Below are 27,247 nucleotides of genomic sequence, written 5' to 3' on the forward strand. Positions count from 1 at the left end.
TGTTGGTGTTAATATCAATGGTTTAACACCCGTCCAGCTTCAATAAGAGACCACACCAGCTGGTGTTACTTTGGTGTAAATTTATTTTCACATTTTTTCAAAAATCTAGTATTTTAATGTAAAATTCTTGATCGTCTTGATTAAATAAAAAATCAACAAGAAGTGCAGTTACTAAGGAACTCTTCAAAAAACAGTTTTATATTTGGAAATGACACCCGGAGGTCTTAATTTAACACCATAAATGAGCACCGAAAAATTAACACCAGCTCGGTGTTCACTATTTAACACCGGACTTTTTGCAGTGTATATATTTTTGTTATGCATATATATATATATATATATATATATATATATATAACAAAAGAAGCACCAGTTAAAGGGGTCAGTTGCATAACATTATATTATATAATACGCAATTATATAATATGATGTTATGCAACTGACCCCTTTAACTGGTGCTTCTTTTGTTATGCAGCTTTGTAAAAGCTGTTTCACTGAAATTGTGTGTTTATGCTCATTTGTATTATGTTCTCGATGGAAATCGTGCTTTGCTTTTTTGTTGTTGAGCAATTAAAAGAGAAAAAAAATGATCGAAACAGAATGGGGGCATTTTTACCACAGAGGGCACACTGTAAAAACATCGGTGTTAGATTTAACACCACGGGTGTTAAATCTAACACCGATCAAACTTCAATAAAGGACCACACCCACAGGTGTTAAAAATGCACTGTGATGGTGTTGAAAAGTGTTCACCTGACACTTCGTGGTGTTAATTTGACGCTATACCTGGTGTTATTTTGACACTGTACTGGTGTCAATTAAAAAATGACACCACATGGTGTTGATTTGATATTTGTTGGTGTTAATATCAATGGTTTAACACCCGTCCAGCTTCAATAAGAGACCACACCAGCTGGTGTTACTTTGGTGTAAATTTATTTTCACATTTTTTCAAAAATCTAGTATTTTAATGTAAAATTCTTGATCGTCTTGATTAAATAAAAAATCAACAAGAAGTGCAGTTACTAAGGAACTCTTCAAAAAACAGTTTTATATTTGGAAATGACACCCGGAGGTCTTAATTTAACACCATAAATGAGCACCGAAAAATTAACACCAGCTCGGTGTTCACTATTTAACACCGGACTTTTTGCAGTGTATATATTTTTGTTATGCATATATATATATATATATATATGTATATATATATATAACAAAAGAAGCACCAGTTAAAGGGGTCAGTTGCATAACATTATATTATATAATACGCAATTATATAATATGATGTTATGCAACTGACCCCTTTAACTGGTGCTTCTTTTGTTATGCAGCTTTGTAAAAGCTGTTTCACTGAAATTGTGTGTTTATGCTCATTTGTATTATGTTCTCGATGGAAATCGTGCTTTGCTTTTTTGTTGTTGAGCAATTAAAAGAGAAAAAAAATGATCGAAACAGAATGGGGGCATTTTTACCACAGAGGGCACACTGTAAAAACATCGGTGTTAGATTTAACACCACGGGTGTTAAATCTAACACCGATCAAACTTCAATAAAGGACCACACCCACAGGTGTTAAGAATGCACTGTGATGGTGTTGAAAAGTGTTCACCTGACACTTCGTGGTGTTAATTTGACGCTATACCTGGTGTTATTTTGACACTGTACTGGTGTCAATTAAAAAATGACACCACATGGTGTTGATTTGATATTTGTTGGTGTTAATATCAATGGTTTAACACCCGTCCAGCTTCAATAAGAGACCACACCAGCTGGTGTTACTTTGGTGTAAATTTATTTTCACATTTTTTCAAAAATCTAGTATTTTAATGTAAAATTCTTGATCGTCTTGATTAAATAAAAAATCAACAAGAAGTGCAGTTACTAAGAAACTCTTCAAAAAACAGTTTAAAATTTGGAAATGACACCCGGAGGTGTTAATTTAACACCATAAATGAGCACCGAAAAATTAACACCAGCTCGGTGTTCACTATTTAACACCGGACTTTTTGCAGTGTATATATTTTTGTTATGCATATATATATATATATATATATAACAAAAGAAGCACCAGTTAAAGGGGTCAGTTGCATAACATTATATTATATAATACGCAATTATATAATATGATGTTATGCAACTGACCCCTTTAACTGGTGCTTCTTTTGTTATGCAGCTTTGTAAAAGCTGTTTCACTGAAATTGTGTGTTTATGCTCATTTGTATTATGTTCTCGATGGAAATCGTGCTTTGCTTTTTTGTTGTTGAGCAATTAAAAGAGAAAAAAATGATCGAAACAGAATGGGGGCATTTTTACCACAGAGGGCACACTGTAAAAACATCGGTGTTAGATTTAACACCACGGGTGTTAAATCTAACACCGATCAAACTTCAATAAAGGACCACACCCACAGGTGTTAAAAATGCACTGTGATGGTGTTGAAAAGTGTTCACCTGACACTTCGTGGTGTTAATTTGACGCTATACCTGGTGTTATTTTGACACTGTGTTAGATTTAACACCACGGGTGTTAAATCTAACACCGATCAAACTTCAATAAAGGACCACACCCACAGGTGTTAAAAATGCACTGTGATGGTGTTGAAAAGTGTTCACCTGACACTTCGTGGTGTTAATTTGACGCTATACCTGGTGTTATTTTGACACTGTACTGGTGTCAATTAAAAAATGACACCACATGGTGTTGATTTGATATTTGTTGGTGTTAATATCAATGGTTTAACACCCGTCCAGCTTCAATAAGAGACCACACCAGCTGGTGTTACTTTGGTGTAAATTTATTTTCACATTTTTTCAAAAATCTAGTATTTTAATGTAAAATTCTTGATCGTCTTGATTAAATAAAAAATCAACAAGAAGTGCAGTTACTAAGAAACTCTTCAAAAAACAGTTTAAAATTTGGAAATGACACCCGGAGGTGTTAATTTAACACCATAAATGAGCACCGAAAAATTAACACCAGCTCGGTGTTCACTATTTAACACCGGACTTTTTGCAGTGTATATACTTTTGTTATGCATATATATATATATATATATATATATATATATATATATAACAAAAGAAGCACCAGTTAAAGGGGTCAGTTGCATAACATTATATTATATAATACGCAATTATATAATATGATGTTATGCAACTGACCCCTTTAACTGGTGCTTCTTTTGTTATGCAGCTTTGTAAAAGCTGTTTCACTGAAATTGTGTGTTTATGCTCATTTGTATTATGTTCTCGATGGAAATCGTGCTTTGCTTTTTTGTTGTTGAGCAATTAAAAGAGAAAAAAAATGATCGAAACAGAATGGGGGCATTTTTACCACAGAGGGCAAGTTGTATTGAAACGAGAGATTAGAACACCTTTTGATTAATCAAAACTATAAATGCATTTCTTCAAAAATGAAAATGACAGCTTGTTTGTCTCACTGACTATCTGTCAGATTAAAGGCTGTCCACTTTTTCAACTATATTCTTGGACATTTCACCCACTCGATTCAACATTGGTAAAAAAGTGAAAAAGCTTGAACTGTAATGAAAAGTGGTAGCAGGTGTTGTGTCTAGGCAATTATGTAAATTGGAAAATAGGAAATTTGGAAGGCGAGGAGTTGTTTGTAGGCCTGAATTCACGCCTTTCGTTTCTCGGGCTATTACCTAGAAGTTCAACATATAGGTCCTACCAGAATATTTACACCAAAATACTCTTACCGGAATTCACAGTAGGGAATAATGTTGAAGACAGTCCTATTATGCTGCTATCGACGCCGGAATATGTCAATAGAGATGGATGGTCCTTTACAAAGATTCTGAATGCATGGCGTATATTTGATCACGTTTAGAAACACTGCACATGTCCTCTCATTTTGATATGTAAAATGACAAACTCTTTTTGTTAGTAGGCCTACTCACTAAACTATAGGTCCTACTAACATATTGAGTACACGATCGATCATACATAAAACAAAATGCTACTGCAAAAAAAGAAGAAGAAGACGAAGAAGAAGGAGAAGAAGAAGAAGAAGAAGAAGAAGAAGAAGAAGAAGAAGAAATAATCTGGCTAAGTTTACCCCAAACAAAATGATTACAATTATGGATTTGATAAATGCAGAAATATTAGTAGAACACATAAATGCAGGTGAAGGAGACTAGGACTATCCGTTCAAAAGCAATTATGTTGTTGTTGTTGTTGTTTTAATCCATGTGCTGTCATACCTTATGAGAAAGCTACAACGATTCGATTTGTCACCGTAGGATAATCTAGAGACAGCACAGAAAGTATTCCACTTTTTTTTTTGGGGGGGGGGATGCAAAATACACATAACCTTTACTTCTGTTTAAAATGTGATGTGATATATGTCGTATGTTTCGTTTCCACAATGTTATAGTTTGAGTGGCAGTCGCCATACGTGATTTTGAATCATTTCCTTTTTATTCTAGATGTTTCCACGTCCATTTAATTTGATTTATTGTATTTCCAGATATTTGTACATGTACGTTCACTTAGTTTTTATATTTAACTGTATTATGTGTCTCGTTTCTAATTTGTCATAAGTATTTATTTTTAAACAAAATGATTTGTTGTTGTTGTTGTTGATGATGATGTTGATGTTCAATGGATTTTAACCAACAACAGAGCCCTGAGGAAGACCGGCAGTTAGTCTATTTTAAATCTGCATGATTGTATAATTTTATTTATTTATTTATTTTGTGTCTACCTTATGTCGTTTTGAATATTCTTTGTCCATCTTTTACTGTTTATATATGTATATTTCATGCTGATCAGGTCACTCTGTATAAAGATTCACAATAAATAAATAGATGAATAGATAAATAAATAAATAAATAAATAAATAAATAAATAAATAAATAAATTGGGGGATATCATTCGTCCTAGCTTATAATGGAGGCAAGTCAAGTGCTCTTTTACGATGCTATGGAAAAACTATAAACAAGAACTATCACTGTTTGTATATACTCATACGTTTGAAAAACGTTATTTACTAATAACACTGTATACTACATTCACAGAATCCAATTGTATATCTGTATATTGGGGTATAAATTCCCATTAATTCGATCTCAATTCTAACATACGGTCGTACGACATTATATTAGTGTCATTTCACCCGAAAGAGGCATCCATAACGTCAGTACGAACGATACGACAAAGCACGTGTAATGCAGTGACAAAAGGATTGACGTGACCACTTTCAAAAAAAAAAAAAAATCTTTTTCGTTCCTGTAGAAACATATCTGCACCAACAGCAACGGAATACGTTTCATGTCTTCTCCTCCGTCCCTTTCTCCCCTTTCTCTTTCTCTGTGAACAGGTGGTGCCGTGTGCAACCTGTATGCCGTGCTGGCTGCAAGACACAAATTCTTTCCAGCTTGCAAACGCCGTGGAATGACTGGAATGCCAAACCTCGTCATGTTTACATCGGAACATGTAAGCGAAGAGAAAGAAATATACGGATAAACAAGCAAACAACAACAGAAGTACTTGACCGCTCTGAAAGTTGAACTATGACTGATAGTTGAATGTTGTATACCAACTAGTTGCGGTGAAACATTGCCGTTCCATGACCCTCTTTCCCACGATAAGCTGAGATATTAGATGAGATGATCGATCCCTGGTTGATTAAGATTGAGATATGAAACAGAGGGACGACTGTAGAGTGTTAGATATATTTAGCTATATATACAAATATGCGACGTGATTTTGCAAGAAAAAAGAAATATGCATTTATTGTAATCAGTACGCTCTACCTCACTGATTTTTTTTTTCTGCTTGGGCTGTTATCATTATATATGCACATCCATGTTAGTGAACACGAATTCATGGGTTTTTCTTCTTTGACATTTTTTTTCTTTTTTCCTTCTTTGATGAAAATAAGAATTGAATTGAATTGAATTGAATTCGTCGCGGTGTGATGTATTAGCGTGCATTACGTATGTTGTACCCTTCGTGTTTAACGCATCATCGTGATTATCATATCAATGCAGACTGCATAAGCCTACTTGCATGAGAATGCAACAAAGCCTAACTAATGCGATAGAGTCACAGAATCATGACTATGTTGAGGGCTCCTGGATCTTACAAAGCGATTGAACTATACTTATATTTAACTTTTATTCTGTAGAGTGTCCGTCCATGACACAACCAACCAACGTGAGATTGTAAGGCATCGCAGCATCGTATTTTATTATGCACATTAAAGTATGTACATTGGTGCATCTTAGTGCTTTCTGAATAATCATGTAGGTAGGTCATTGAAGATGTCATCTTTACCAAGCCTCTCGATCAGGAATAACTGTGTTTGCTGTTTTCGTTTTCATGCCACGCCGATAGAGCCACTTCTCGATCAAGCGGGCCGCTGCCATACTCGGCATCGGAACAGACAACCTCATCCTTGTGGAGACGGATGACAGGCGAGTTGTCAAGGCGCCAACTTCTTCAACTTCTAACACTGATGTTTGTAAAGGGTAGGGGGGGGGGGTGTCGGTGGGGGAGGGTTAAGGGTTGAATGTAGTTTGGTTGATTGGAGGAGCGTGGCTCATTGGACATGCGTTTGGTTGCTGATGTTGATATAACCTCCAATGTCGAACAAAATGCAAAAACAGAACAAATAAAACAAAAATAAAAGAGTAAAAATTGAGTGTAAAAATACATAATACAGTACGCAAGTATACGAGCATATCTTCCATCAAATTTGTAACACATTCAAAGTATATGAGAGCTTGTGTAAGTATATGAGAACTTGTGTAAAGATCAATAGTTATGGGAACATGAACGCTGAGACCAGAGGTAAAGCAAGCGTAGGCCTACACTTCAATATATATTGATCCGCCATGCATTAAGAGATGATAATGTAAATTAACAAGTTAAAGGGTTGTAGTCAGGCAATTTTTGATTATTGAGCAGCATAGATTAAATTTTTTCTTTTAAAATGAACAGAGAAGAACATCTGATTATTAAAATCTCGGGGAAGATCATTCCAGAATTTGTATACGGTGAAAACAATTATTGCTATCATTATTATTGTTATCTTATTGAGCTAAGAGTACATGGAATGTGAAATGAATGTCTGTCTTGTCCGTGCTTGTGGGGTAAGCATAGACTGAAAAGTTTTTCTAAAACATATTTATGTGTAAATGATATATGTCAGGCAAGTCGTTGGCAGATTATTGATACATAAATGTGCCTAAGTTGTATAAAACAAATCAGCAACCTTAAAGGAATTTGTCTACGAAGAAGTGAATAATTCGTGTGTAAATAAAAAGCGGCTACTTTAACTGAACAAATAACCCATTTTTGTATTTTGGAAATTATTTTTTTTTGTGTGATTTTTCACAATTCCCCAAGGCAAGAAACCGTTATTCAGAAACGGCAAAATAAGCATGGAATACTAATTTTTCAAAATGTACTCGGGAAAATCTTGAGCTTGTTTAAAATTCCAGTATTTCTTGAGTGCATCAGGCGTGTAATATTTCTTTGAACCATCTTGATTTTCTTGAACCAATATCTGGAGGTTTCAGAGTCGACCCATGTGCGATAAATGTAACTAAGAATCAATGTCTTACTCTTCACCCATCATTCAGGGGTAAGATGAACGCCGAAGATCTAGAGAACAAAGTCCAGCAGGCGATCGGGAGAGTGAGTATGAGCGGTTGCTGACGGAAGTTGGCGCCCTGCTGCGGAATTGGCTGGAAACGATTTCAGCGCATACAAACACGAAAAAAAAAAAAGAAGAGCTTTATGAACTTAAACGTATCGACCATTCACTCTCTGGTTGCAGCAGTATTCGTGAAAGATGAGTAATGAAGAAGTGATGCAAATATATGAGACCAGTAAACTGTTATTGAATACGAGAATACTTCGTTTTTTAATTCTATGAGCTAAGCTCTTCGAAATTTCGAGATTAAAGTGGAAAATGCCAAATGATTAAGCCTTCCTTCATTTTTTGCCACTCGCAGCGTGATTTTCAGTGACAATCTCACCTGGCATGTTTTTAATTTTCCCAGAAACCAGAAATTTATGTTGGCTTAAATCAGAATTTGAGAGGGATGTGATCCATCTTATTCAATTGTCTCCTCTGGTCACTAAGAGTGCCTGAAAGTCACTGTTCGATGTGAAAGATCACTGTTTGGCGATTTTGACTTCAAAAGTGATTGGTGTTTGGTCCAATAACACGTTTTGGTCAGCCAAATTTGTTATCTGCTATCGATGAGATGTATCAGCGTAAGGTACAGCTAAGTTAATGTTTGATTATGATTAAATAACGTGATATTTTATATTGTCTACACAGGGAGACAAACCGTTCTTCGTTAACGCTACGGCCGGAACGACTGTCGTTGGAGCCTACGATCCCATCAACAAAATTGCAGATATCTGTACAAAGTACAACCTATGGATGCACGTTGACGTACGTTTGTATAGACATTTTGTAAAGATAGATAGATAGATAGATAGATAGATAGATAGATAGAAAAAGAAAGAAAGAAGAAAATGTCATGATTTCATGTAGGCCGTGCATACTGTATGGCAAATTGTTAGGGGATATTCAATTCATTATTTGCATATCAATAATATATTGACAGTTCAGGAACTGTTTTAACTTGTGAATGGCCAATAAGCTTATAACAATTATGTCTGTCAAATACTGATTACATCGTACCTTTCCTATGGCTTTCCTTCATTTCCAAGCTACCATACCTTCTCAGGTATTTTTATTCGTAGACTTGGGAAAAAGGCCCTATGAGAATATGTCCCGTGGAAATACTTTGTATATTCGTATATACATTTCAGTAAGAGTAGGATATGTCATCCTGATAGAAACATCGCTTTATTACATCATGTTTATAGAATATAGCTTCCTCTTGTTCCTGGCTTCCTGCATGTCTGTTGTATAGTATTAGATATGTATGTTTTATCAAGGAGGTATGAGAGGATACCTCCTTGGTTTTATTTGCTCAGACCTTCTCATGTTTTTACATCTTTAATGGCTATTTCTTCTTCTTTTTTTAATCTCCGGTTTGTAATTATAGTAAAGCAAATATAGTAACCTCACAGGGTAGGGGACCTACATTGTACTTGATCGCGTTGATTGTATGTCTTCATGAATTCATAATATACTGAAACCTCTTCATGACCTAATTCACAAACAACATTGTAAGGATTCACAGACGTTTTTGATACACGTTTGTAGTTTTAGAGGTACACCACGTGTTCGAGTTTATTAACCCTTTGTGTGTCACGTTTATTTCCTCTCCGTAGAATATTGTGTGTAAAATTTGCGCGCATTTCACTCATTGGCGCAAGATTAAAAAAAAAAAAAACTCAACAAGAGGTTGACCGTGTGGAAACTGAATAGTTTGAATACGTATTGTACATGATGCAGCAAAGTTCAGGGTTTTCAACCAAAAACCGTTTTTAACTCATCTCTGCGCTTGCCACGGGTCAAGATATGCCAGAAAAAAACATCACAAGCTATCTATTAGTCATGCTGGCAGCTTTGCGAGTGAAATTTTTACAATGTTGATTTCTCATTGATGATTCTTCCTCAACGTACATTGTAGGCTGCATGGGGAGGGGGCGCTCTACTGTCACGCAAGCATAGACACAAATTAGAGGGACTCAACCGGTGAGTATAATGCATCTGCGTGTAAAAGCAACGTAGTTTGTACATTGTGTTATATATACAATGTACATTGCTGATCGTTTGTATCGTTTTGTTGTTTAGTACAGCAATTTAATGTATAGGTCCTAAATGCCTGATGTTATTCAGGAAGTGTTAAAACTCCGCATGATTTTTCCTTGAAATATTGCAGATTTTATCTTTTTCTGTTACAGTGTAATGAGCGCGGGTATCAAAAAGCAGGGTTGAAAATAGTATGGACACGCCTTTGAGAGGTGCGTGTTGGTATGGCAAACATTTCAAGGACGAAAGGCCACACAGTTTTGGGTTAATTACAGGAATGTAAGGATTCTGTGCGTAGGTTCTGTTTGTTCCAAAATCGAACAGTTTTTTACTCTTTCTTTTTGTACCGGGGCGTTTCATGTCGTAATTAGTTACCAAGAGCTGCACTCCGTAATGCTTCAAAGTCAGAGATCTTTCCAGGATATCGCTAGCATTCTATAATCCCCGCCGCTTTATTCTCTTTGATCAACACCAGGGTAAAATAGTATTCCTGTTGTCTTATTCATTATTGTGAGGTGCAGTTGTTCTTTACATGTTCTTTACATTATCTGTTAACAGCTGATATCATGAACAATAGAATCCGACGGAGAATGCTGTTGATTTTAAACAATGCTTCGTTTCACACCAGATTCAAGTTTAGATTTAGCAGATAATAATAGAGAATGGAACAGACCGGTGTAATAAAGATAGAACCTGAGCTGAAAGAAAGCTACAGAACTCTACTGTTTGATATGCAAGGAGTGAAATTGGTGGTGACCACATGTTTGAATTAAATGAATTAAGTGACGCCTCTATTCATACAGTGTACCTGCAGAAATTTTTTAATTCGTAACGAAACAAAAAACTTGAATCCATTGTTACAATGTGTTGTAGAGTTTCAATAAACCTGCAAAGATGGTTTCTCTTGGGGATATGCACATTTCCAAATTTTATTGACCAAAAACACGTGATTTTTTCTTTGATAATTGTGAGCACAAACGAATAACATTTTTCTTAGGTTGATGATGTCATCTTATCAGAGATAAGTGAATTAAAACCGCATCATGTTAGCTCCGATATTTGATGAAACTGTCTTTTTCAGCGTTAATTACTGTATGAATTCGATTGGTTATTGCATCCTGAATTTTGTCAGTTGGAACACATTGCCATAATATTAAGTGAGAAGTATGAGAAAGTTAGGATGTATTGGGATGAGAGCATCCATGACATTGTGGTAAAAATAGCTGTTAACTTTGTTTGTGTTGTCAAAGAATAAAAATTGGCATTAGTGGCATGTTCAACCTAACAAACTTGCCTATTCGATGTTCCATTTTCGTACCGCATAAAACAATGATCATTGCCCTCAGTCTCTGTTTTTGTCTCTCTATCTCTTTTTGTTTTCTCAGGGCTAACTCTGTAACGTGGAATCCACACAAAATGATGGGAATCACTTTGCAATGCGCTGCCGTGATACTCAAAGAAGACGTACGTCTGTATTATCAGCTCGAATTTGTATCATTAACCTTCTCATCTCCATAATTATCAAAATGTCATCGATATGTAATACATGTAATAAAACAGTTAGTGACGAGGGTTAAAGAGGAACCTCACTTCAGTCTATCCCTTTTCCCCCCATGAATTAATTTCACTAAATATGAATGCACATAAAGAAGAGATTGTACATCATCCGTGTCATATCAATCTAGATTTGTATGCAATAGTTTCATTTTCGACCAATACCGAATTTCCTACCGTGTTATTAAAATTTAATGTGCAAGTCAATTTGAAGTTGAAAGGTGAAGAAACGAGTCGCTTTGTATAGTTTACATCATGTAATGGTTTCTTTTTACTCGATGACTTTCTTGGCCACGAATATATGTGTGTGTGTGTGTGTGTGTGTGTGTGTGTGTGTGTGTGCGTGTGTGTGTGTGTGCGTATGTGTGTGCGTGTAGGGGGTTTTACCAAGACCCCAGCCTCGTTTATTTCGGTAAAATGAAAGTTTATCTGTTAAGCCCACGGATATACCGGCAGGAAATGGAGTCGCTGCAAAAGGAGACATGACTCAAAGAGTTTATAACCCTTAACATCAGCGGGGAGATTGGGATTAGGAAAAGGATTGGGTAGGATTGAATTGAGGGACTACTTTTGCAGAAAATAATTCGGATATATATCTGAGATTTAACTACTCTATATGGAAATCACATTATCGGGATTTGGAGAAAAATATTTCACAGTAAATGAAAAAGCACAAAATGTCAAATTACCATGTCATTACAGCTCTCGATGTTCAGGAGTACTGGATGGCAATACAATAAGCCAGTTTGACGATAACTTATGTGTACATGGGTTCAAATATCCTTTCTTTTTTCTCACTTGGTTTGGCATTTCACTCGTTTTCAATGCGACAAAATGTATAAACTTGCCCGACGTAGCAATTTGTGGATTTCTTCCGTCATGTTCAAATAAAGTATGAACTTGCGTAGACCAGATGACCGGAATAATCCGGCAATCAACACTAGGAAAAGCATCCATTTCATTATTTTGCATTGAATGCATTAACGATTTTTTTTTTTATTGATATTGCCGAATACCAATTTTGCTGTCAGGTGGATGTGGTGGCAAGCATCATTTATAAGAATCACTTGAATAATCATTGCATCACAAATGCTTATCTCAGTGATTTTAAAAACCAACATGCTCTGCTGGTGTAAATTACCCTTCTCTGCTCATGCCCAAAAAGTAACCTCGAACTGGCTTATTGTATCTTATCGGAAAACAGACAGACAGACAACCAACCAACCAAACAAACAAACAAATAAAAAAAAAACTGCATGATATCATGTTGCAAAAAGAAGAGCAAAATTTAATGAAAATTAGGCCTGAAAGGGATTCGAACCCTTGATCTTCTGTTTACGAGACAGACGCCGTAACCACTTGGCCACCAGGCCTTTGTTGCCGCAGTGTGAATACTTATCAATATTGATTAAAGGCTAGTTTACCCAGCAGTTGCGAGCTTAGTAAGGCGCACTTTCTTAGTTGAGCTATAACAGTGTGTATTCAATAGTTATCATTCCTTTGAAGTAAATAATTATACATTGTTGTTGATATATTTTCTGTGTATATAAAGAGATAGCCTTAAGGGCAGCCTAGGAAGCATTATAAGCCAGTTCGGAGTTAGCTCATGGACACATTGGTACGAATGACCTTTCTTTTTTTTTCTCAGTCGGTTAGGGGCATGTGCACTCGTTTTCAGCGCAAATGCTTTACGTCAAAAATTATGGAATCATCAATCGTGATCAAACAAAGAAGGAACTTGTGTAGACCAGATGGCCAGAATGATCCGTCAAATTACACTTGGAAAAGCATCCATTTCATTACTTTGCACTGAATGCATTAACAATCTCTTTCTATTGATATTACCAAATACCATTTTTTCTGTCAGGTGGATGTACTGGCAAGCACCATTTATAGGGATTGAATGAATAATCATTCCATCACAAATCCTTATCTCAGTGAATTTAAATACCAACGCGCCTGTTGGTACGAATGACCTTTTTCTGCTCATGCGCAAAGTGGAACTGCGAACTGGCTTATTTCTCTTGGCCACATTTTGATTTGATTTGATTTGATTGTTTGTTTGTTTGTTTGTTTGTTTGTTTTTTGGGGGAGGAGAGTTTGGGGAAGGTAGTAACTTTATAATAAGAATATGGTAAACCTTTTTATGATTTCGTCATGCTGAAATTAAAAAAAAATCACTTAGGTGATGGCAAAATATTGTGTTATGCATGATCTGCTTTTCAACATCATGGTTCTCTACTATACTCTGCTCTGCTATACATTATGATGGGTGATTTGTTTGTCTGACAATAATATTTCGTTTCGATTAAAGTGTATTTCTACCATTGCTCTACAGAGAAAGAACGTCTGCGTTCATTTTGTTTCTACAGGCATTTGAGATCAAATATCATGTGAATTAATGCTTCCCTGTAAGCACCTTTCATTTCAAAAAGCACACTTCTGATTATTAGTGTATATGAATGAATTATGTACATTATAGTTATGCATGATAGATGATCATTAATTACATTCGAAATTCAACTTCTTTCTCTTTGCCAACCCCCCTTCCCATTTCTGTCTGTCTGTCCGTCTGCTGTCTGTCTGTCTGTCTCTCTCATCCTCGCTTTTATTTTGCATGAAACAAACATAATATCGGTCACAGGGTCTACTTGAGGACTGTAACTCGATGCGCGCCCCCTATCTGTTCCAGCAGGACAAGCATTACGACGTGTCCTTCGATACGGGCGACAAGACGATTCAGTGCGGGCGCCACGTGGACGTATTCAAGCTGTGGCTGACTTGGCGATCCAAGGTATTAAGATACTGGTCAGGATTGGTATGCCTTTTTTCCGCTTACTAGTAGTTTGAGCGTTTATGTCCGTGGTTACTTCGATGTACGTTGATACGGCCTCTTACGTTATGTTCATAGAGTAACAGAGTGATGATGTCACATCACGGCCGGCGGAACGGGGGGGGGGGGGGGGGGGGGGGGGGGGTCCCCCACTTTTTTGCACCATACAAAAGAATACGTAAGGTGTCACCACTTTAGGCCCCCCACTTTTTTTTTTACCCCGGATGTGCGTAAGTGACACCCATAGAGAAAGAAATACCTGGAAACCTTGAAGTGTGAGTGCAGTAAAGCTTTGTTTTTGCGCTGAAGACTTTTTTTTTTTTTTTTTTTTTTTTTGCTTGTCACCTGAACGAGAAGTTGCACTGAAGGCCTTTTTTTTTGTTTTGCTTGTTAGCTCATGGAACCCGGAAGTGGAGGTTGTTTGGAACCAATTTCTATTGTGTTGAATGGCTATTAAATCTCACTTTGGTACTCTATAGACCCTACAAGACGCTAAGCGCATAAACGCTTGGGGAAAAAAAATGTTCTCTTCCACCAACGGGCAAAACATGAATTTTCCCATCAGAAAGAATCATAATCTCTAGTCATAGATGAATGACCGAGAAATAGATGAATAATGGAGAAGTTCACGTGCTAAATTATTAACCAAGTTTATATCTTTGTACAGGGAACAAGAGGATATGAGACACAGGTCAACAAACTTTTCGATCTAGCACAGTAAGTTCTGAGATATGCATTCATGTGTGTGTGTTTGTGTGTATGTGTGTGTGTGTGTATCGTAGATTATGTATTATGAAACATTACGTGTACATCATAGTATATACACATGCATACTGCGGATTAGGTTGTGGATATCTTTGAAGCAGAAATAGGATCGCGGTCGAGCCGATTGTTTACATGAGAAATTGATAAGCTGAAATATGTAAGCATCTATTACGATTGGCATATTTGATTTTAATTTGATGAATTCTCTGTTCCACGATCGCTCTCCCTTCATCCCTTTCTTCTCTCTCCCGCCATCGCTCTCTCTCTCTCTCTCCCTCTCTCTCAGCCTATAGCCTATTCAAATTTACAAATTATATAAGTATTATATGTAATATTACGATACAATGCATTCCTCAAGGCCTTTTGACATCAGACAGTCATTCGGAAGTTGATGTTTTCATAAAATGTAGGTGGACCCTATGCTATTAGAAGAAAAAAAAATAACTTTCATAAAATCGATGACTGATGGAAAAGGAATATGCCTGATGTTTTATCCGAAGGGACTGATATCCTATTGTGATGAGGTCGGAAGAGTTGTGACCTTCCCATATCAGAACTTTTCAGAATATATAGGAGCTAGAACATTCTACACATTGTTAGCAACAAACGGCACCTACTTTATCATTCGTTGGTTGGTCGAAACACTCTGAAAACATAATACTTTTAACCGTTGCGTCACAAATTATTGGTCGTTCTTTTTTTCCACAGCTTTGCAATGCATACCCACGTTTAATGCAATATGAACATAAAAAATACAATTGCTGACTGGTATTTGACATCGGATGATAATGCCCCTAGCTTCTGCAGCAATACATATTTATAATGTTTTATGCAGTTCTCGTGATTGGCTATCTTGTATGGCGTAACCTATATTTCAAATCATCAGATGTAATTGAGTTTTATTTTGCTAGATTCACAAAGGTTTGCTCGATTGTGTATTATTCCACAGGTATCTGGTCGACAGAGTAAAAGCCAAGGAGGGCTTCGAGTTGGTGTATGAGAAGGTAAGGTAACCCTTTGCATGCTTAGAGTTCCGATTAGCACAGAAATCCCTGTAGTGTTGTATAGGCCAACACACTGTCCAAAGTCTTTGTCACACAAAGGATTAATCTCGTTAAATCTAAACACGACAGCACTCGCCCCAAACATGTAGTCATGTTACCCAACTCTCAGAATGTCGGCGGTAATTACTTTATAGATTACATTCATCAAAACGGATTCCAGTATAAGCATGATAGGGGAAAATTGAATATGAGAGTTGAATCTAGTTTATATGTGATCATTTGTACCTTTTATTGGATTTATACTTAGCCCCTCCTCTTTTCAATGGTTTCTCATTCACATACTAAACCAAAAAAGTTCTATATTCGTGGAGTGACAATTGCAAATTTTGTTATGCTGAAATAAAATCGTGTGCTCGGTTCGTAGTGCATTGTATGCATCATCAGTATAGACAGTACTCGGTAAACATGGTTAGGTAGACATTGCCAGTCGTGAATGAAATACAAAAAAGAGAGAGAAATATTTAGCGAAATACTGAGTCCACCACGTTTCACTTGATTTATAGTGTTTTATTCTTTGTCTACCATAAAACGTTACATTTAGGTGCTTGTGTTTCTAGGACGCCACACGCACACACACGTACTCTCCAACAGAGAAGCGGAATGTAATTATAATCTGTGCAATAGATTTTAATCATGTCATCATGTAATAAAGTTTGATGGTCAAGATAGAACACATGGATACGAAAATATTTGCTATTCTCTCAAACTATCTACATAGAATTGATTACCGTATCTATCGATGAGTACATCCAAGAAATATATCGCACCTAATACGTTATATCTAAATATGTCTTAAAAGAAAAATATGTTTTAAAAGAAAAAGAATCGGAGTGTCTGATGCCCGGACTAAATTCTGGTCCATATATTCTTGGAAGATTTCTGAATGTGACAAAGATGTCAAAGGGTAATTACAACTGCATCTATCATGTTATATCCCCAACCTGCTCTCTTTCCGTCACCACACTGGAGCCCCCACCCTCCCCCTCTTTCAAGTCCATTCTCCCTCTCTCACTCTCGCTCTCTCTTCTCCACCGCAACAGCCCGAGTTGACCAACGTGTGCTTCTGGTACTTTCCGCCAAGCCTACGGGAGATGGAATCATGCCGAGAAAAGCAACTAAAGCTTCACAAGGTATGCCACGGAGGGTTGCAATCGATTATCAGTAATGATTTTGATGCTGGTTTTCATATCAACTAAAACGATAGTCATTAGTGATTTTGATGTTGTATTTCGTATTAACCAAATGCTCAAACTCAGAAGTCCAGTGGTTTCACATGTCATCAGCTTTGATGAAGACGCACACATTCCCTCAGTTAAAGGGATAGTAACGTGTCGGCTGAGATGGGGCTTCAGGTTTCCAACGTTTTTCGACAATGATTTTTTTTAGATAATGATAAACATCTTATGAAATATGAAAGAGCATAAAATTCCGAGAGGCTTTCAAAGTTCATTAGATCAAAATTGGTTTTGAAATGGCTAAGATATCCAAAACAAAGTGATCCTGATAAAAGGTGGGACTCACCTTTAATATTAGGATCGCTTTGTTTTACTTTGTTTTGGGATAACTCAGTCATTTTCAAAACCAATTTTCATATACATAGAACTTTGATTGCCTCTTTGAATTTTAATCTCTTTCATATTTCATAAAGTCATTTTTAAGTATCTCGTAAAAAGTTAGAAGCTGAATCATCACCTCAACCGATACTATACCATCCCTTTAAAGGGTGGAGCATATCAGCGGCTGGGCCAAAGAGAGGAAAAAAAAATCTTCATCAGATTACCAGACGAGAAATATTATATTCTTAGGATGTTTGAAAAACGCACACACGCACACGTACACACAATTAAGTAAGTTAAGTAGAAAATGATTATCCCAGGGTCTACAAAATATACCGTGCTTTCGAAACTAGTCCCAGAGGAGGTGATATGATACAGAAATTGTACTATGTTTCACGTCTTTATGACGGACAGTTTAGAAGATCTAATCAAAAAGCACGATGATGATGTTGTAGACTCTCTGTAACTCTATGCCTTTCCATGTTACACATTACTTTTAGATGATGATGATTCCAAGACGATTCGTAGTTCTTAGCGTCTTTTTCACAACTGAGATCAAACTCAACTTCACTAATTTCATAAACGAATGGTTTCATTTGCAAGGTATGGGGAGGAATGGGTTGTGTGTGATACTCCCGAACCGAGAGATTATTGTTTTGGTACAGAGACTGTGGAAATGATTACAGTGTCTTTCTTTGTTGAAGGTTGCTCCTGAAATTAAGGCGAAGATGATGAACAAAGGCACCGTGATGGTTGGATACCAGCCGCTGGGAAACAAAGTCAACTTCTTCAGGATGATTGTCTCGAATCCGGCTTCGACCAAGAGTGACATCGACTTCCTTCTTGACGAAATTGACAGGCTTGGGAAGCAAATCACGTGGGAAGAGTGAAAGTACCACGTCATCGTGGAATCGTCCAATCATCTTCCCTCTTTCCCATCCTCACCCCCCTCCCCCATTTTTCGAAAGTCAACGAACTTTGTGGTCATATTGGTGTGTTCAGTTAGGTGTGAATAGAGCCACATTCAATATTACTCAAGAGTTTGGCAAATTCGGTGGCGGACACTTTGACGTCGTTCGGTGCTCGGTTGCTTTTAGTTGGAAACATGTTGAACTATCCAGAATAGGGGATGCAGACTTTACTTATTTGATGACAAACATCTGCATATATACAAGCAAGTAAATGTCAGCGGAGAAAATAAGTCATCTACATGTGTACTTTACTTGTAAGATGTTAATTTTATTTATCTGCGTATCAAATTACATATATTATGAAACGTCTGCCTGGCGATGTTCTAATAACGTGTCATTCTAATTGCTTGTTTCTGTCACAGAGAAGCTTAGTCTGTCACAGAGAAGCTTAGTTAAACCACAAACTTTGTCGATGTATTTTCTGATGGTTTAAATGCCCAGGTTCAAATGAATATTTCATTGTCCTTCTGAACTAGTTAGAGCATACAATATTATTTCGGTATCATAAATTGCATTATGTATATATATATCATCATCATTGACGGATTTAACACTGCAAACAGCAGAGAGTGAGCATGATTCCATCCGACTATAGATATGCACGAAGAACCTTCTGGGGGCTTATAGGACAAGGCAGATTCCCTCACGTATTTTTACAATAGAGAAAATCCGTCCAGTCGAAATGGTGATTAAAATGCAAATCCTTCGTGGACTGATTGCATCCCCACTGTATTAAAGGAACTAGATAGCGAGAAGACCAAACATGCAAGAAGAAGGGCATACACAAGAAGGAGACCTATATCTACTTGACAAAGGAAAACAATGAAACACAAAGTTCGAAAGAAAATTCACTTTGAATACAAATGCACTGTTGATCAACCGTGGTTCACATCGTAAATTCAGGACGGTGAATGTATAATAAAGGCTTACTATCACTGAGGCTAGACATAAGAATAAGCGATAGCTATCAATTTACATACGTCATGGGGATTTATTTGCGGTATTTATTGTGACAATAACGTATCCTTTCCCGTGTTTCCCTTTTTATTGCATGTAAATGTAGTCATATGGATTTTATCGCAGGATTTGTCACACGTCTGCGGTCTTGTCAAGATTTCTTTTTCTCTTCGTACTAAGAGTTAGGTTGAATTTTGCATAAGATATGATGTGTAGACGTGCACATGGGCATTCTTTTTCATTTAAAAAAAATGAAATCTAAAAAAAAAATCTCATCTTCTAGCGGGTTCTGAACCCGTTCGTGCTATGAATTAAGACAACGCTGATTTGAAAAGACATAAATCATTTTAAAAGAAAACAATGTGTGTGCATGTATGTCTGTTTCGTATGTATGTATGTATGTATGTATGTATGCATAATGACTGCAGCGATCCCCGTTTTATCATGATAAGGCCGTGCTCTGGTATACGATGCGCATCATATCAATCAGGAGCTGCCGTTGCTATGAATTTAAACTTCAGCGTGTTTATTTCCCAGTTATGTATAGGATTTTTTCTCATAAATTTGAAAATGCTGGAAGGGTACAAGTGGATGGAAAGCGTGGGTGGGGAACGTGGGTGTTGAAATTCTTAGACGATTAGTTTAAACTGAAAGTGCACGGAGAGGCAGAAGAAAGCTCACTTGAGCCAGGACGTCTTCAGCATTGTCGACCTAGCTATAAATCGGGTGTGTTCATGACCCGTATACTGTTTAAACAAGATTACATGTAAACTTCCAAACAACATAATGCCTAAGTGATCCTCCCCCCCCCCCTCATGAAAAGACGGAGAAGAAGACGGAGAAGGAGAAGGGGCAGAAGAGAGGAAGACGAAGAAGATGAAGCGGAAGAGGAACAAGGAGAGGAAGAAAATGATGGCGAAGAAGTGCAGAAGGAAGAGGAAGAGGAGGAGGAGGAGGAGGAAAATAAAGAAAAGAGGAGGCCAGTTGTTATAGCAGACTGAAGCTTTCCCGATGGAGTGTAAATCTCATCTCGCATCCTGTTGTTACTAAAGGCAGAGGAAAAACAGGTCCATTTGTCATGATGCGATCTTTCAATTCGTCCAAGGAACTTCCTGTAAAGGCTTTACAGGTTATGTTAATCAGAAACAAATGGAGAAGCAAAAACAGGTATGATGAAAGTGAGACAGTATATTGTCATCGCCATGACTATTACAAACAGACATCATGATTGTTCTGTTTGATATTTTGTTGCTTGTCTCCTGCAAACACAAGAAATTGTTCCTGAATAGAAGGAACAAAATACAGACACAAACACATAGACGCAAATACACACACACACACACACACACACACACACACACACACACACACACAAACAAACATAAAAACACAGGGTCTATGTATATGTAATAGATATGTATAATATAATACGCATGAAGATACCAATCCATCACTATTCCACCGGCAATAATCATCGCTTTAATTATTGGATTTTATTCGCAAATCTGAAATGACCCTGGAATGAGAAAGTGACAGGGACAAAGAGAAAAGGAGTTCGAAAGAAAGAGGGAGACAGAGACATAGATTGCTATTTCGATTATCAAACGCTTTTTTTTTTCATTGTGCACAATAGCTGGCAGCTGTAATACGATCGAACAACCACACTTCCGGTTTTTTCGGTTTACGGCGTCATGTTCGCTGGACATTCAGTGGCAAAAAAAGGGGAAAATAAAGTGGTGGTATCAAAGAAAACATCCTCTTCATAAGACATGCTAGTAGTCTGCTACTCTGAATTAAAGCTAATCAAAGTCGGTATGATACGATAGCCGAGTGGCTGAATATATTGTAATGGCCTTCATATTTGATGCATTTATTACTATCGTGTTTGTTTGTGTGTGAGAGAAAAAGCCACCGTCTGTAGGTTCAACTGTCCGATTCAAGATAATATATGCAGTGCCAAGTTTAGTGGTATATCAACTGGCGAAGAGTTTGCCCTCTCCTGGTTTTGATGACGGAAATGACTGTCGCATCTTATGTTACAGCAGATATCGTAGCCCAATTGCAGATATAAAACAAATTGCTCACTAATGTCTATTGATATGGGAGTAATGTTTTTAACTTTTTACTGATTCATTGATGAAGAAAAATGGTTTAATTGATCATTACATTATGATTATGTTTAATGCGCAAAAGTTTAAAATTGTTGCAATTCGTATAAACAATACCTGTTCTATGCAAAGGCATTGACTTCTTTGCACGTTCAACATCCTTTCGACTGATGATTGCTTTGATGTTGTCAGAAATTTCTTGTTCCTGTTCTTGGTGTTCAAGAAGCCAAGAGCCAAGAGCCCAATATCAATATCAATTTCATTATCATTGGTAACCGTAGTGCCCGCAACCATTGATTACACTCAGTACAATGATGATCATCTAAAATTATGTGAACCGCAAAGGATTATATGGAAAGTGACATATCATATCTAGAGAAAAGACGGGTGTATTAAGCAAGAGTGAGATTCATGGAGCAAAAGAAATATGAATGTATATTGAGAGTAATGCGAGCAATGTGTCCTGCCTTGTGAAGGACGTGGAAAATATGGTAGTAACGAGAGTATGTCATCTTCGATATGATGTACCATATTCTCATCTAACATCATGGTGTCGTCTTGGCCTGTGCAATGGCGTCGTATTTAGAACGAAAAAAAGAGAGAAAATGATCATATTATGAAAGGGGCTCTCTCTTACAATTACGAAACAAATATCTATGGTCCAGTATCATTATTCGGAATATTTTCCTCTACGACTGTAAGACTCACACACCATCATATACGGGGTATGAGGTTCCGTGATGTATGTCGAATAGACAATATTATGGAAATCTAGCAGGGGTGTAAGTTACCGCCATTTTGAAAGTGTTTTCTCCACATCGTCTGTTTGCAGCACAATCTCTGCAGAAGGATATGCCTCTACATTTGCAAGCCCGCCAAATCTGTGTCAGACAGTATTGAGACTCGAGGATTACTTTCCGGACAAGCCCCCAATCTTCACTTGTTCTGGCATGACAGTAGGGCATACTAGAGCAAGGGGATTTCATATTTTTTGAGGAGAGGGATTATAATCATAACAAGCAGGAAAAAAAAAAACAAGACCTGAAAAAAAAAGAAACAGAAAGCAACTCTAAATCAGTTATTGTAGAACAAGGAGTTATTTGTTATGCTATCATGATAAGTGAAATTTGTACTGTATTAAGGAAACTAGCTCATCCAAAGCTTAAAGGGATGGGAGGATTCAGATTTTAACTTTTTTGTGAGATACTTGGCAACTACTTTATGAAATGTTAAAGAGCATACCATTCGGATACGAATTCATTTTTTTTTATCTATTTTGAAATGGCTGAGATATCCAAAAACAAAGTTGAAGAAAGCAATCCTAATATCCTTGATATCTCAGCCATTTCCAAAACAATTCTCATCAAATAAACTTTGAATTCCTCTCAGAATCATATGCCCTTACGTATTCATGAGAGGTTTCTCATTATCTGAAAAATTACCGTCAAAAAATGTTGCAAACCTGAAGCTCCATGTCAACCGAAACTCCACCATCCCTCTAAAGAGAGCGTCTTCTATGTTTGTTTGTTTTTGTTTTGTTTTGTTTTGTTTTGTTTTGTTTTTTTTTTTTTTTGGGGGGGGGGGTAAATCTAAAGAGCGCAATGCTTTCCTGCAGCATAACAGTCGCTAACCGTTTGTCATGATAAATGAAGAAATGAGCGTAATATATTTCTGAAAGGAGGTGACAGACAACTTCGGTCTTTCACGAAAAGAGCAATACGAAATTCTTGACGAGATGTTCTTTACTCATTGCAAAATGGAGTTGTCGGCTTGGCTAGACATAAACTGTATCTTATGGTAGAGAGACCTATCGCCAGAAGAGCAATTTTCTCGCTCCCTCGCTTTTTATTTATCTTTTTTTTCAGGGGGAGGAGAGGTAGAGAATATTTTATACATTTTGTGTCAATATATTTCATTCCTCTATCCCGTTATCCCCCTGCAAGTTATGTGAATATTTATGATGTTGATTAACAAGTCAAAGAAATATTATGATATTAATGAGAAATATGGATTTGCATCTTTTGATTTGATAACACCCTAGAAATTCTCTGTGCAATAATCCTGTTGCCATGTCTAGTGGAACGGAAAATTGTCAAAATGTGACACTTTTGTTGGTCGTGTTACCTTGATTGTGCATCATCAATGTTTAACAAAAGGATTTCAGACATTTTGTATAGTCATGTTATATCCAAATATTGTCATCGAAGATTAATGATATCAAAAATATATATTGAAATTAAATTGTGATGGATGAGTATCTACAAAGTGTGTGACGAGCGTTTTTGTTGTACTGTTTATGACATGTCGGAATACTCCAGCATGATGTTACCTTTACAGTGATATCAAAATCTAAACATCGGCAATGCCTAATAGACAATCTATCAGCTGATTTTAGTCAGAGAAATCTAATATATTTCGTTTTAAAACAACAATTGGGAAATGCGATAGAAAGGAATTGAGAAAGAGAGAAAGATAGTACAAGATGAAATTAAGCCTACGTTCTCTTATGACCTACAGTATACTTATAGCTGTCTTGTTCTTGTTCTTATTTATTTGTTTATTTTCCTGTTCATTAGTCAATGATATGTGTCTACTGTAATTAAGAAAATTAATGATAATGAAATGTCGTAGATTTTTTTTCACAAACATCAAAATATGGACTTTTTACACTTACTATGACAAGACAGCGAGTGCATTATCCTCTTATGGTCCGTGAATACAGTTCTTAAGACGAAACGATATTTCAGACTTGGATAATATTTGGAGACAACAAGGTTGGATACTTGCCTTTCACATGAAATGGGAGAGGCAAACCTAAGTATTTAAAAGAGGCAGGCCTTAAGCTGCGAAAGCGAGCTCTTATCCAACTGTATACTTATAAATAGTTGATAATCAATTTGCGAAGTTCTTGACTTGTCAAGCATAGCCGTTGTTGTTTGTTCAAAGAAGTAGCCGTGTCAACAGTGTCATGTGCACTGTATCACTGTACATCGGGGCAAAGACGAGAAAATATCACGGCCTGGATTTGAAGACTGATCCACAAAGTGTTTACACGGACAAATATGGAAACTGGTAAGCCACTCGACATTTAGAACATTAATTCGTACCTTTTAACCTGTCGCACAATCATCACCTGACATCTAAACTCTTTCAAAGCTTTTACAACTTCTATTTTTACCCCAGGAGACACCAAACTGCCAAAGCAATTACGCAATGTGTACGCATATGCATCATGGTGCTGTTCGTTATTCCGAAGGTTTGTTATTCCGAAGGTTCGTTATTCCGAAAATGAAATAGTGTTTGTTATTCCGAAGACTTGTTGATCTGAAATGAAATAGGGTCCGTGGCGAACATTTTGGGATAACGAGATTGTTTCATTTTGGGATTAACGAACCTTCGGAATAACAAACCTTATTTCCTTTTCGGATTAATGAACCTTCGGAATAACAAACCTTATCACATTTTCGGATTAACGAACCTTCGGAATAACGAACTGTAACCTGCATCATAAAACCAACAAAAAGTCGCCAAAGGATTTTTAGTTGAGAGCTGATTCTTAAAAAACAAACTTTAACATGTTTAAGCTTTTAGAATGTAGTATTATTCACAACAAATGGACTCTTCTATTCAACCTATCTTAATACCGGAAAGAGAGCACACACTCTGTGAAAGTGGGTACTGCGAGAAGAAACCCTGAAGTTTAGGGTCTCTTCAAGCCCTTAGCAAGCTGATCTGTAAGAAATAACAAATGACCTTTTATAAGGCATTCCTAATCACATTATTCCACAAAAAGATGTTCTTGAAAAACCACAATTTTCCATTTGTTTTGTGATCTAAAACTTAGGTATTTTAATGTAGAAGTCTATTGCTCTGTCAGACAATATTTTGAAAAACTAAGGATTGACTAGGTTGACCTAGTTCACCTATTTAGTCCTCACGTGAAACCGGGGAGGGTACTTTTTGTCCGATTCCTAGCTGATACACCGTCATTATATACACTCTTGAGAGTTGTTGAGGATTCCCTTCCATATGAAGAGTTTGTTCGCAAAAAAACCGGCAAGTCCATTTTTGAAGATTTTGAAGTACGGTCTCTGTCATAAAGTACAAAATGATACCTTTTGAACGATATATTGGTCACTACATATAAAGGTATATTTTTGAAGTTATGGTCAAAAGAAGCAAAATTTTTCTTATCATTCTCTCTATTTTTCTTGACCTTTAATCGCAAACATCTCCATTTGTCAAATATGGATTTATCGGTTTTGGAGAACAAACTCTTCATATGTTCATCATACACAAAGAAAGAAAAGATACCAGTAATGCATTATCAACCAGATCAACGTCCGAAGAATCTTGATGATTGCAACAGTTACACTTTGTTGGACGATGATAATACATCGCTGATCTCTTCCTTTTATATTTTGTGTACACATGTGTGTGTATTATACAAGTACATATGTCATTGGTTTGGCTATGAATGGTAAAAATGCGCTTTTATGTTTATCACTACTGTGAGTGTCTAAGAACGAGTTGATCTACACTGGTGATAGTAATGATGATAATAATGATGATAATAGTAATTACTGTTATTATCATTAGTACTATAATAATAGTAATAGAAATGATAAGAAGAATAAAAGTAACAGTAGTTGTAATAATAGTAATTATAACAATAATGATAATGCTGCTGCTGATACTACTACTACTACTACTAATAATAATGATGATAATAATAATAACAGTATTTTTGAAAATAATGGTTACTTGTATAGCGCAAAAGTTCACCTTTCGATGAAACCAAAGAATGACCAAAATGTATGATTTGGAAGAAAAGGGAGAAGGAGAGAGAGAGAGAGAGAGAGAGAGAGAGAGAGAGAGTGAGATATTGAACTCAGACTGGTTTGGTCAGGCAAGAGCGTACTGATAATGCTATAAGGATTAAGAGGGTTATTTATACTCGCAAAATTCATTCATACTGCATAATCTGAGTTCTGTATAGCTCTTCTCGGAAAGCGTTGTCGCGAATGTGCATGGCCACCCATTTCTAGAGTTTGGCGATGAGCGCACGGCGGAAGACGGGAAAAAGGGGGTATGCACACGGGGAGGAGAGGGGGAAAGATGCTCTTGTTTTAAAGGAAGAGAAACGTAAACTTAATTCCTTCACACGTTAGACGGTACGTCAACTAATCGATCGCAAGGGGACGTGATGAAGTCGGGAAGCGATGCAGGATCACGCTTCGCACTCTAACGGCATGAAGCACGGAGGCGAATGCGACACCGCTGCCGACGCCTCGTCTGAGATTCCGTGCAGTCGGGCCCTTTCTCGCTGCAGCGGCGGTGGGATGACATGCTCTCGGTTTCGAATTTGTCAGGCGGTCGCCTGCCTAATAGCATGACGGGTTCGCGGGATCGCCGTTTCGATTAGTCAGTTGTTGCTTCGGTCATTCCTCTATTCTCCCCTCTCCCTCCCGCCTGATCTGTCTCCCTCTCTTTCATGTGAAGAGGAGAGGAGAGGAGATGGGAAAAAAAGGAAAGGGAAAAAGTGGAGAAGAGTTTTGAGGAGATGAAAGGAAAGTACAAAAGAGGAGAGAAAAGGGAACAGAGGAGAGCCCTATTTCCTCATGCTGTTGAATATGGTCATGAGATCACACTATTATACTTCTGATGCTTCCCTCAAATTCACCCTGGTGCTCACAATCAGACGGTCTGGCCGGTGGCGGTATGGAGGATA

At 37.0% G+C, this 27,247-nt stretch overlaps 1 protein-coding gene and 1 non-coding gene across 2 annotated transcripts in view; one reads left to right on the top strand and one right to left on the bottom strand.

Annotated features, from left to right (window-relative positions):
• Positions 1 to 20,453, top strand: part of LOC139734881 (glutamate decarboxylase 1-like) — a 63,159-nt gene extending 42,706 nt beyond the window's left edge. Inside the window, exons 5-15 of the mRNA XM_071645663.1 lie at positions 5,341 to 5,456; positions 6,360 to 6,439; positions 7,610 to 7,664; positions 8,317 to 8,433; positions 9,587 to 9,651; positions 11,094 to 11,172; positions 13,907 to 14,056; positions 14,763 to 14,812; positions 15,810 to 15,864; positions 16,965 to 17,054; positions 18,185 to 20,453. Of these exons, the coding sequence (XP_071501764.1) occupies positions 5,341 to 5,456; positions 6,360 to 6,439; positions 7,610 to 7,664; positions 8,317 to 8,433; positions 9,587 to 9,651; positions 11,094 to 11,172; positions 13,907 to 14,056; positions 14,763 to 14,812; positions 15,810 to 15,864; positions 16,965 to 17,054; positions 18,185 to 18,370 (1,043 nt within the window). The 3' untranslated portion in view covers positions 18,371 to 20,453. The remainder of the gene's footprint in view (positions 1 to 5,340; positions 5,457 to 6,359; positions 6,440 to 7,609; positions 7,665 to 8,316; positions 8,434 to 9,586; positions 9,652 to 11,093; positions 11,173 to 13,906; positions 14,057 to 14,762; positions 14,813 to 15,809; positions 15,865 to 16,964; positions 17,055 to 18,184) is intronic.
• Positions 12,563 to 12,635, bottom strand: Trnat-cgu (transfer RNA threonine (anticodon CGU)). The gene has a single exon. It is a non-coding gene; the product is annotated as a tRNA-Thr (tRNA).
• Positions 20,454 to 27,247: the final 6,794 nt, after the last annotated feature.

Source organism: Diadema antillarum, unplaced genomic scaffold (assembly GCF_040938485.1).
Source record: "Diadema antillarum isolate AM-2024a unplaced genomic scaffold, OU_Dant_1.0 seq00000550_RagTag, whole genome shotgun sequence".
Classification (NCBI taxonomy): Eukaryota; Metazoa; Echinodermata; class Echinoidea; order Diadematoida; family Diadematidae; genus Diadema; species Diadema antillarum.